The following is a 12,703-nucleotide window of genomic DNA, read 5'->3' as shown; positions in this document are numbered from 1 at the left end:
ACAGTGTTTTAGGCTAAGAATTATTTGAGCCCAGTTTATGACTAAGGCATTGCATAATAAAATATATGTTTCTATTTGGTGCAATGTTATGTTTTGGAATCTATAGTGTGTCAAATGGTCTTTTTCTTGTCACCTTTAGTAAACACTATAAAGCACACATTTCCAACATTTAAAATTAAACTTATATAAGGAAAAAAACCAAACACTAAATCTAAGTTTTATATTAAGCTGTTTATAAAAAATACTTTAACAAACTTATTTTCTACTTTTTATGGGGGCAGTTACCTGATAAACAGATTGTGAACAAAGAAAAATGGCAATGCCAGGAATTCACTTGCCCCTTGAACACATATCCAAAATCTGTTGTCCAGGATGGGAGTGAGGGTCAAGGGGGAGGGGAGGAGATAGTTCAAATTTGGGTTTTTATTTTAATGTATTTTCTTAAAGCCTTCAGAAACATTCCACCTAAGAAGAGGTTTCTGCTCTAAAATACCACAGCAACAACCATCAAGTGTTTTGCCCGCGATGGCCATCTCCCATCCCCGATCTCCTCCTATCCCCGCGGTAAGGCCGTCCTCGGGCATTTCGATGATATTGATATCCTTCATCTCGGCTTCTGCTTGGCTGCCCTTTCCAGGACTCCTCGCCTCTTGCATGCTGATATCCTCCTCTACCAGAAGAGCCCCAATCACTTTTGTACTTCCTGCCTCCGTAAGTCTGATTATAAAACTGCTTGGATCGACCGCTTCTCAGAATATTAGACACTTCGTTTTCATCTTCCGAACTCTCTTCTTTTGGTCTTTGCACTCTGCTATCTACAGAGTTGGCCCCACTGACCACATCAGCAGCAGTCTTAGGATCTTTGACTTTTTCTGATTTTTCTTTCAGACTTGGAATGGTCCTTTTAGGCTCAAGTTCAACAGGCACAGTTTCTCGCTCTCTATTTAGAATCTGAGTGGGAAGATGGGCCTTTTCCTCTACTACAGGAGGGATGGAAGCCAATGCCGTATCTGCCTTGGGTGTCTGGGACGCCTGCTCTGCCCGGCCTTCATGCTTACTCACACTTGCTTCAGGGAGAGAATGTGCACCTTCACCTCTGGCCTCCTGAAATTCCTCCACTGTGGAAACTGAACCACATTCTTTAGACAGATCCAGATTTTCCAGGGGCAGATCTAATTCTTTCTCATCAGAGGGCAAAACAATATTCTGCCGCATTACTGGATTTTCTATAAATCCCTGGAAAGGGTACCCATACCAAACGTGAGGAAAGAAAGGAGGTGCAATGGGAACTGGGCCTAAGAATGGATTCGGTCCAAAGGACGGCTGCGGGAAGATGTTCTTGCCACCTAGTGACTCTTCGTATTCAGCATGAAGAAGCTGCCCAGGGTTTTCAGATTCAATATCGGCCTGGTAAGACAACGGTCCTTGACTTTCAGACACCTGAGATGGAGGGATAACCAGAGGTGAAGAAAATGTTGGCGGTCCAATCTCTGCCTGTGGCATCTGACCATTAACACTGGCCTCAGTCTGCATAGGAAAGTGTGCATCGGTACAGGTACAATCACTTTCATTCTGAGCAGAAGGAGCTTCCTGGAACCAAGGATTTGGAGGATACACAGGGACAGAGACTTTTGGGTACATCCTGCAGGCTGCCAGGTAGGCCTGGTGCAAAGGGTACAGATAAGAATGTGGGGCCCACATAGGACAACTATATGCCTAAAAGACACAAAAAACAGTTACATTAGCAAAAGAGGGGGGAGGGGAAGAAGTTCAGACGAGTGCTTCAAGTTCCCCATACCTGACAAGACCGTATCATCACTGTGATATGTAACATGAAAAGGAATTACAAAATTAAGTCACTGCTCTAAGATTCCATTCTTTTTTGCTATCCTGAAACCAACCAAAGGTCCTGGTATTAAGGTGACAGGAGACAATATGATGAACTCATCCACTGATTATCAGGATCACTAATTCCATTCTTTGCATATAACTGCCTGGAAACAATTCTGGATGATACAGGTCCCAGAAACCACCACCATCAAGCACTTGAGCCTCCAGCTTTGAATAAATATCTCAACCACTGGCTCTCTAGCTTAACCTGCATTCGTGTTCTGGCTCTACCACTAACTCATTATGTGACCCCATGTCAACTAGTTAATTGGTTTGGACCTTTCTGCTCTACCAGAAAAACAATGGTATAGAAGTAGATGATCCCAAGGTCAGGCCTCTACAGGTTCAGGAGCCCTAAGAGCATTCCAACTGCACAGACGAAAGTTAGACCTCCAGGGCCGCCTGGGTGGCTCAGGTCATGATCCCAGAGTCCCAGGAATAAGCCTCGTGTCAGGCTCCCTGTTCAGCAGGAAGCCTGCTTCTCTCTCTCCCACTCTCCCCTGCTTGTGTTCCCTCTCTTGCTGTGTGTCAAATAAATAAATAAAATCTTTTAAAAAAATAAGATAAAAAATAAAGTTAGACCTCCAGTCAGAATGGAAATACTGAAAATAAAGCAAATCTTACCCCCTACAAAGGGCCAGCTAAACTCCAAACATAAAGAAAAATTTACCAGTTAATTGGTAAATTAACCAAATGGCTAAAGTCAACATTAACTAGTTAAATATAAAACAAACAATGAGTACTATAGACAATAAAATTAACCGAGTGACCTTTGCTGAAATGACCAGTAGACTACAGTACGGCACTTCACTTCATATTTTAATGGTCTAAAACCCATAGAAATTAATCCAAAACAGGAGATAATCCACCACTGACAAGGACATAGGCTGACCACTTCCCAAAGGATACCTCTGCTCTGCTAGCGAACACACCACCTTCCACTGGAGAACTCTCCTAAGTTCTTTCCTTTGATCCTCTCAATAAATGAGGCAGATGGAAAAATATTATCCACATAACACAAATGAAAAACGCTAGGCTGATACATTAAATGACTTGCCCAGGGATATACAGCTAAAAAAGTGATGGAACGGAATTTCAAACCCAGATCTTTCACAGAATTCCTCAATGAAGGCCTTTTCACCAGGATGCCCAGGGGACGGGGACTATTTCCTGAATATACTCACAAGGTTAACCATTGCCAGTTAAAAGGAAAAGCAGGCAAATACTGGAGCCTCAACCACCACTAAAAAGAAACTGTACAGTACTGAAAAATCCTAGTTCTTAAAATGTGATTTGGTAAACCTTAGGTTATTCACTGACAAGAGTTAAGATTTAAATATTGACAATTTAAAACAGTATTAACTTAAAGATAACTTTAAAATGATAAAATATAAATACCTTTACACCAAGATTAAAGAAGAATCGAAGAATGTTCTTATCTAAAAATAAATAACATAATAATCACTCACTAAAATTATACGTTCAAAAAGGTTCCCCTGCCCCACTATCCTTAAACAATATATAGCTCTAAACACAATTTTGTCTACTGAAATGTTTTCTGTAGCCGGTGATGTAAAACATAGACTAAAAACTGTAATATAACCAAAACCAAGCTGTTACTATTGGGGAATTCCAGGCTCAACAGGCTTTCTCTATGCTAATATCTAAGTCTGAAAATGGCTTAAACTCAGATTTTTATCTGATTAAAATTAATTTTGTGTGAAGGAAACTCAGGTGTCCATTTTTTTAACTCTGTGGGGTTTAAAAAATTATGAAATAAAAATGTTGGGGCTTATGGGTAAAATCAACATACACCTAACTTATTAGTAACAAAAGATTAGTAGGTATTCATTTGACATTAACCAGTTATCCACAGACTCAAGCATCAAACCACTAACAAAATTAGCCACAAAAATCCAGGTAAAGAGCATACAGTCACGGCACACTCTTCAATTTTTCTACAGCTAGGAAACTTTGCAAACTGAAATTCCTTTAAGAAAAAAAAACAAAAGCAAATTAAAAAAAAAATTCTTAAAAAATATATATTGTTGGGTGCCTGGGTGGCTCAGTCATTAAGCATCTGCATTCAGCTCAGGTCAGGATCCTAGTATCCTGGGATCGAGCCCCACATCGGGCTCCTTGCTCAGCAGAAAGTCTACTTCTCCCTCTCCCACTCCCTCTGCTTATGTTCCCTCTCTCATTGTGTCTGTCAAATAATAGTATCTTTAAAAATATATATATGTACATATAGTTATGTAATTCTTTTCTTGAATGAACAGAGTAGTTTCAAAACCCAGTCCAATGATGAGAAAACTCAGTAATGTTTAGGTTACCTACTTAGTGACATCATTAAGATTTAATTCAAAATGGTTTTAGGCTGTGTTGGAAAAAAAAAAAAAAAAAGACACAAAGGAGGGACCGTTACTGAACAGAGAAAAAAATATATTCTAATCAAACAAAAGCTGAAGCAAGAAAGTAAATGACAGCCAAATCTCTTTTCTTCTCGAAGTCAGTCCTTCGGCTTACTCAGTAATATAACCTCTGACTTCTATTCAGTTTTCTCCCTGAAACCCCATCAGTACTTGATAAATAAAATCAAGCGGAACTTAGAGAAGGATCTCACCTTTAGGCAGGTCCTCCCCAGTGTGACACAGTGAATAAGGTGGTGCAATGGCTCGATCTCCCTTTTCATTGTAAGGAAACCCAGGGTAGAGTGGGTCTTGGTAAAGGCTCAATGTCTGAGGCAAAGGCATCAAGGGCTGGTTAACTGCCTGTATTGACACAGGAACTGGGGAGGGTGTTAAATGAGCTTGGGACACAGCAGAATCAGGTCCAGTGGTCAGAGTCTGTGTCACTGACAAAACAGGAATTTGAGCAGGGACACCTACAAAAGAGAGAAAGGAAGCACAAACTATAAAAAGGTGAAACTATTTCTCCTCACAAATGTAAGGTTTCATTAAGCTAAGAGGTAAAAAATAAATAAATAAAAATTAAAAATGCTGTACAACTGATATAGCTGATAAAACAGTATATAAAAAAACCTAAAGAGGTACCTTTTATATCACTAAGAACCTTCTTAGACACATAAGGAGGAAATGAGCCCAGGAAACAAGCTTTGAGTCACTGTCTTCTAATCATAGCTCTTACAAACATGAGCAAGACAGAGCCAGGCAAAAGGTCCAAAGGCTGAGGCAGGGGGAGGTATACAAAGCCAGTTGATGGGAAATGCAAACTGTGGTGTCAGTGCTGGGCGACAAAAGCAACCAATGAGACAACCAGCTCAAACATCTTGCTCCTGAGATTCTGGAGGGCATATCTCAAATGAATACCAAACTAACCTGGCCCTCTCACACTGGAAGCAGAGCAGAGGATCACAAAAAAACCTGTGAGGCTCTGCACAACTAACCCTGCTCTGAGTTCAAGCTATGAAGAATTTGAAATCCCTGGGGCGACTGGCTGGCTCAGTCTCAGTCGGTAATAGAGCATGCAATTCTTGATCTTTGGGTTGGGAGTTCAAACCCATGCTGGGTGTAGAAGTTACTTTAAAAAGTAAAATAAAACATTAAATAATAATAATAATAATTATTATTATTATTATTATTTTAAAAAAGAACTTGAAGTCACTGACTTGGAAGGCTTTTGTTGGTTGATTCAAGGAATTTTTTAATTCTTATCTAACCTGTTGGTCCAAAAGTTGTAGGTTCACTTGGCCAGGCTGGCACAGTGGCTGGTAAAGAAGGCACCGCAGGAGTAAGATGTACCTCTGGAGAAACTAGAAGGGGAGCTGGATTTGACAAAGACACGTGCTCTGCTGGCTTCTTCGGGGGGGTGGGGGGGTGGAAAAAGACAAGAATTCATTTTGCTTAACACTAATTTTAACACCAAATGTATCCTCAGTCGCCTTTTACATAACTGTAGTTTCTACATAAACATTCTTTCTGATCCTAGAAATGAAAGAAAAACAGTAGCTAAAAATTCCACACAAACAAATTTGATCCTAACCAGGGATTACCTACCAAGTCACAAAAGACAGTGGAAGAGATAAAAACAACCTCTAAAACAACCTGAACATTATGCTTTTAAGGAAAGAATGCAAAAACCACTGAAATCATTTTGAAATTCATGAGTTATTTTCAATTGCTCCTCACACAAAGACATACCCTAAACTGCTCTCCAAATGACATGAAGGATATTAACTGGAAGGCAAGGAAAGACTAAGAACTGTACTCCTATATTAGACTGAGAACCAAAACATCTAAGAGAACTCAAGTTCCTTCTTCATTATATCTGTAAATTGATGGTACTGATTTCTAAGTGTCTATTTTTCTAACCTCTAAAATCATTCCCTCCCTTCTACAAAATAATTGTTAAAGATTCAAACAACTCTTTAAAGTTTCGAAATAAAGCAGAAATTTGTAATTTCCCTTCAAAAACCTGATTTTCAAGCCAACCCAACCCACCACAAAGGTAATACAAGATACCAAATACAAACTTATTCGAGATCAATTCAGAAGTATGGCTTCCAGGTCCAAAAAAGGGCGTTATAAAAATTAACATTCCACAGAAGCACCTGGCTGGCTCAGTCAGTAGAGCATAAGGTGTTGATGTCAGGGTTCTGAGTATGAGACCCACACTGGGCTTAGGATTACTTAGAAACAACAAAAAATCCACAGAAACTGAAAACATTCTAGATTAAATACACAACAGAAGGATTACAGATTAATCACAACCACACCCAAATTAGGAAGCTACTTCCCATTTTGTTTTTAGATGATCGTTTAAAAACATAAGAAACCCAGAGAATGAAAAATCAGATGTCAAATATAACAATGCACTTACTTGCTCTACAGGTGGGCACTCTAATTTCTTTGACTTTGATGGTGACGAAACTCTTGCACATTTATCATCACTAACATTCTTTGGAAACAAAAAAAAAATGAAATTTTATATTTCAAAGACCACATTCTAGGCAGCACCTGGGTGGCTCAGTGGGTTAAGCCTCTGCCTTCAGCTCAGGTCATGATCTCAGGGTGCTGGGATCGAGCCCCACATCGGGCTCTCTGCTCAGCAGGGAGCCTGCTTCTCCCTCTCTCTCTAGCTGCTGTTCTGCTTACTTGTGATCTCTGTCAAATAAATAAATAAAATCTTAAAAAAAAAAACCCACATTCTAGAATAATCAAGGTTGCCTATACAGTGGTATACGTAGTTGCCTATACACCCTACCTGTACCTGACTGAACCCTCTCATGACTAAGTATTTTTTCAATTATATCTGGTCTTCAACAGGTAAGTTGGCCTGCACATCTTGATCCTACCAAATTGCTGGGCAGTTTTTACTGGGAATGTGGTTTCAAAAATCTTCAAAAATCTCAATCTACTATAGAATAATGGAAAGTAAAAGCTACTTTCCACTGATTCAGATAGGTCATCATGAAGAAATAGGTTATAATTTGTGAGTGAATTCTCAAGTACCATCATCTTTTCCCACTTTTCTACTTCTGTAATACTTAGTTATGAAATGATGAAATCATCTCCAGCTTCTCCTTCTTCCTGCTATTTTATCATGTTTAGGGCGGGAGGGAGATATAATTATTATTTAAAACATTTACCTCCAGTGTGCTTGGCTCAGGTTTTTTATCCAAATGAATATGCCCATGAACAGAGTCTGTAACAGATAAAGATTAAAAAAAAAAAAGACAGTATCAGCCACTAGACAGGTCTGAGGCTAGAACAACAAAATATGAAGACAAAGGCTAAAGTACTATTTGAACTGTGTTTAGTCAATGAAAAATGTAGTTTTCAGGGTAACATTTAACATGCTTTTAGCCTGAGTCAATGCTTCTCTGCAAGTGAGATATGTGCCTGTTATACTACTTAATGATTTAGAAAGGGTTCTTTCCCAGCCTACGACTTTAAACCAGACACAGAGCTCTAGCATCTGCTTTCAAATGCTGAAATAACATACCTTTATCTTTCCGTTCTTCGGTATCCATTCTCCGCCTGCTTCCTTTTCTGTCACTTACGTGTGATGATTTTCTCTGAACACATGGGTTGCTACTCTGAGAAGTTGACTGACTGACTGATGAGCTCTTAAAATGAACAAAAATCCAATACTTTGTTTTAAAGATCTACCCACAAATGTATGAACAAAAGTCTTATAATTCATCTTACTTTTCATACATCTGATTAAAAGTATCAAAATTCATAGCCTAATGTCTTTATACTTCCAAAACTATAAAAAATTGGACATAGGGTTCCTGTTTAATTATATAGTCCATAGCAATATGCTTATTAATAAGTCAAAAATTTTAGGCAATCAGACCTTTAGCCTAAATTAGTAGAGTGACTTCTTCATACCCCTTCTTCAGGAAGCCACCCTGACCAAACCTTCACCTTCCAACTTATTACACTTGTGTTCTTTGCAGCAAGAACAGCACCCTTCACACAAATCTTCAAAAGCCCATTATAGGGCCAGACCTTTGTGATGGAAAAAATACCCAAGTTCAAATTAGCAGATACAGTGTACTAGGATTCTTCTCACTGAAATGCTGACCATAAGCAAATCCTTAAGCTCTGCATGAGATCTAACCTTCTAACTGGTGAAACAAATGGACAAAGTCAGGTTTCTAAGTTAAACTATCTCTAAAAGTCCTTTCCTTCTCTAGCTCTCTATGAGTTGCACACAGCTGAGAATAAGAACTCAGCCCTCTGTGACAGGAATTTTCTAGAAGACAAACCTAAGTCACTATCAAGTCCAAGACAGGTCGAAAAATGGTGAGTGTGATGACCCATTTTAACCATCAAAAAAATCTCAATTTATTCCCACATTACACTAGTGGTATTTTTACCATTCACTACCACTTTTACCATTCACATACACTAGTTATATTTTACAATAACAACAAAAGGACAAAAAGCTAGGATACAAGTGTAAATGATTTGTACTTTTTTATTATCTAAACATTATGTTATGGGAAAATAACATCTATCACATAGAGACAAATTTACTTAGCATAATGCACATGGATTTGGGCACATCTTCCAGTAAGTAATTCATAAGCTCCAACCTCTGTGGCCAGACTGAACTACTACTCCAGATCAGTGGTTTCAACTGAACATCTCACACCTCTAAAGGATTCCACAGAGGTGAGAGGACAGAGAATTGAGTATATAGTGCTTTAATTTAGTTTTATACTGGTATACCTGGTAGCATTACATTTTGTTTAATCCACTGTTAAGAAAAAGTGTCCACCACTCTGAATCACATGGTACTTGGTACACTTACCAATATTTGAAAGATCACAGGCACAGGGGCCCTCAGTGCCCCAAACTGAGTTAGTTGCCTCATTTTACATGAGAATAGTTTTCCCTTCTGACTCCCCCCATAGAATTAAGAGACCCAAGGGTAGAGACCGTTTCTTTCATCAGAGAAGTATCCATCGTAGCCCGCCATCTGACACACAGAGCAAGGGCAAAGCCACAGGATTACATGGATTACCACCTCTGACAGCAAACATCCTGAATGACAATTCTTTCTATATCTATTAACTGGGTCCTGGTGGGTTTAGTAAAGGACACTAAAAAGAGTTTCCTGATTTTATAGACGTATCTTGTTTACTGAATATGAACCTCTACTGCATAACTTTAGCTAACAAAATATATGTATTTTTTTGGCTCAAGAGAAAATACTAAACTAGTAAGCTAACCAATTTACTTGCCTCAACTCTGCCAATAAGTAATATCTTCAAACCTCATCGTCCTCATGAAAAACGTGAAAATGAGGGGCAACTACATGATCTTTAAAGTACCTTTCAGCTTAAAAATTACCAGTCTAGGGATGCCTGGGTGGCTCAGTTGGTTAAGCTGCTGCCTTCGGCTCAGGTCATGATCCCAGGGTCCTGGGATCGAGTCCCGCATCAGGCTCCTTGCTCAGCAGGGAGCCTGCTTCTCTCTCTGCCTCTGCCTGCTGCTCTGCCTGCTTGTGTTCTCCCTCCCCCTCTCTCTTGCTCTGACAAATAAATAAATAAATAAAATCTTTAAAAAAAAAATTACCAGTCTATCATTAGAAACTATAGTTTAATATAAACACTGTATTAAGGAAAGGTTTGTGAACAACATTCAAAACCTCTTCTTATACATACGGAAAGGGCTGGGAAAGCCTGTTCATCTCTGTTCTGAATCTCATAGAGTAAACGAGATTCTTCTATAGCTTGCTTCTCTCTGCGTTCTTCTGGGGAGAGGCCAAAATAGTTAGATTCTCGACTCGTGTGATCAAAATCCTCAGCTCTCTCACGATCAGGTTTTCTGTCAAATAAAACATTCTCGTCATGAAAAAAAAAAAAGACAAAATGTATTGAGTACCTAAAATAAAAGAACTTTTTTTTTGCAATACAAATATTTAACTAATTTAGCTGCACTGTGACATTATAGAACTTTTGGTGGCCTAATACATGTTTAGTAAATGGAAGATCCTATAGCTTATGGCAATATGACAGAGTCAAGACTAATAGGGAAAGACAAGAAAAAAAGAAGAAAAGGAAAATATAACTCACTTTCAAGTGGTACAGAAATAACTGAGATGTTTTTCCTTTTCATTAGAGCAGAAACTTAAGTACTATATATATTCTTTATGCCATAGTCCAATACTGTCATATAACTCACTTTCAAAAGAAAAGTCATTAGTTTAGATCTCAAGAGCACTCTCATTTTCCGTACACTTCAGGGCAACATTCAAAGCAGACAGTGCTGCTTTTTGATGATACCACCGAGAGAGACAGAAAGCTAGAATGAATAAAAATTAAAATACACCAGACTAATACACCAGAACTGCAGATAAGTCTGCCATCATCATCTCAATATAATTTTGGTCTGAGAAGGATGACAAGAAATTCATGAATAGTTTACTAGCCTATACCAAAACCCTAATGTGCTTATATGGCTTGTAACTATTATAGGCAGTATGACTAATACTTCTATAATGTCTAACAGTTCCACAACAGTGGAAAATGAAAATCCAAAACGTAGAGGAAAAATAGCTGGTCACAATACCAGACATGACACGGGGCCACCTAGGTGGCAGAGTCAGTTAAGCATTAGATTCTTGATTTTGGCTCAGGTCATGATCTCAGGGTCGTGAGATCAAGCCAGAGGCAGGCTCCAAGTTTAATGGGGAATCTGCCTGAGATTCTCTCCTCCCTCTGCCCCACCCCCCACAAAGCTAAATAAATAAGTCTTTTTAAAAATAAACAAACAAGTGAGGATACAATGATACCATCTGATTTTTTTTTTAACTCCAAAATAAAGAATAGCCACTTCATGTCCTCATGTAGTCCCACTTAAAATCACACCCTAATTCCAACAGGGCAGATGTCAACCCCAGTTGGGAGAAAAAAGGGAGAGGAGCAAATCTGGACCCTCACAATCTTAGACCAGTCTTTCTCAGACCCCTGAGAGGATTCAGCAAGTGCCAAGCATTGGAAAGCTAACACTACCTCACCACCATCTCCCATCACCCCAACTGTCTACCTCACCCTAACCCATCAGACAGCAATAACCAAATCTTTCCTATTTGCAGTTAGCTGGAGCAGAGACATTCAACAACATTACTCTTTCTCAGCACTTGCACAGTGAAAACATACATGGCAATCCTGCACTGGTTACTGTTATATTTTATTATCTCCAAAGACAGAGATCAATATCAGTAAGAAATGAAAAAAAGTGAGAGGTAAGTCATTAGGCCCAACATTATAATACTTTTATTTTTATTTTTTAAGATTTTATTTATTTATTTGACAGAGATCACATGTAGGCAGAGAGGCAGGCAGAGAGGCAGGCAGAGAGAGGCAGGGGGAAGCAGGGCCCCGGCCAAGCAGAGAGCCTGATTCGGGGCTCGATCCCAGGACCCTGGGATCATGACCTGAGCTGAAGGCAGAGGCTTTAACCCACTGAGCCACCCAGGCACCTCAGTTCTTTTATTCTATAACTAAAAGATTTTAAAACTGATGTGCTAAATATAAGAAATAAAGTCAAGATAAAGTAATGGGCTTAAATCAATTAGACTATTAGCTATAAAATTCCATACTTTAGATTTTTTTGAAACTTATTCCAAATATTTAGTCATCAGGAGTCTCTAAATTTGTTTCCATATGCTAGTAAAATTCACTCTCACAACAACAGTAGAGAAGGCACACTTAACTGCAAATCCAAGTAGGTTCCCATGTTATCAATTACAATGTCAAAAATTCTTTGAAGCTTAGTGTCTGTATATTATCCACTGCCTTCTGCTCTCCAGCATTTTTATACATCAAGTATATAGCTAACACATAAGAAAGATCCTAGGAAGACAGTGACATTTCACACTGTCTGATTATTTTACCAATTCCTAGGAGATTGGCTACAACACCACAAAACACTTGCCATAAATTGAGTTTGTGGTAAACAAAAGTATAAAAGCAGCCCCTTCCTAGTCTATGTGTATTTTCTTTAATTTTTAAAACACTAAAGAGGATCTTTGTGTTCAAGGGGAAAAAAAATGTTTTTAAAAGATTCTTTATTTATTTATTAGAGTGAGATCACAAGTAGTCAGAAAGGCAGGCAGAGAGAGGGAAGCAGACTCCCTGCTGAGCAGAGAGCCCGATGTGGGGCTCTATCCCAGGACTCTGGAATCATGACCTGAGCCGAAGGCAGAGGCTTTAACCCACTGAGCCACCCAGGCGCCCCAAAATGTTTCTTTTTTAATCTATTAAAAAGTGAGAACTTGGGGTGCCTAGGTGGCTCAGTGGGTTAAAGCCTCTGCCTTCGGCTCAGGTCATGAT

At 38.9% G+C, this 12,703-nt stretch overlaps 1 protein-coding gene across 6 annotated transcripts in view; it reads right to left on the bottom strand.

Annotated features, from left to right (window-relative positions):
• Positions 1-212: 212 nt before the first annotated feature.
• The window catches only part of OTUD4 (OTU deubiquitinase 4), a 42,088-nt gene continuing 29,597 nt past the window's right edge, over positions 213-12,703 (bottom strand). For 5 of the 6 annotated variants that reach the window (XM_032855605.1, XM_032855599.1, XM_032855600.1 and 2 more), the window contains exons 14-21: positions 10,031-10,193; positions 7,855-7,978; positions 7,499-7,554; positions 6,730-6,807; positions 5,570-5,708; positions 4,514-4,774; positions 3,289-3,329; positions 213-1,716 (exon numbers count right to left, since the gene is read on the bottom strand). In XM_032855605.1, the coding sequence (XP_032711496.1) occupies positions 508-1,716; positions 3,289-3,329; positions 4,514-4,774; positions 5,570-5,708; positions 6,730-6,807; positions 7,499-7,554; positions 7,855-7,978; positions 10,031-10,193 (2,071 nt within the window). In that variant the 3' untranslated portion in view covers positions 213-507. The remainder of the gene's footprint in view (positions 1,717-3,288; positions 3,330-4,513; positions 4,775-5,569; positions 5,709-6,729; positions 6,808-7,498; positions 7,555-7,854; positions 7,979-10,030; positions 10,194-12,703) is intronic. The other variant, XM_032855601.1, reaches the window with a different exon arrangement.

Source organism: Lontra canadensis, unplaced genomic scaffold (genome assembly GCF_010015895.1).
Source record: "Lontra canadensis isolate GAN:19392208 unplaced genomic scaffold, GSC_riverotter_1.0 scaffold10, whole genome shotgun sequence".
NCBI classification, from domain to species: Eukaryota; Metazoa; Chordata; class Mammalia; order Carnivora; family Mustelidae; genus Lontra; species Lontra canadensis.
The sequence above is the reverse complement of the archived record's forward strand: the minus strand, read 5'-3'. Positions and strand labels throughout refer to the sequence as shown.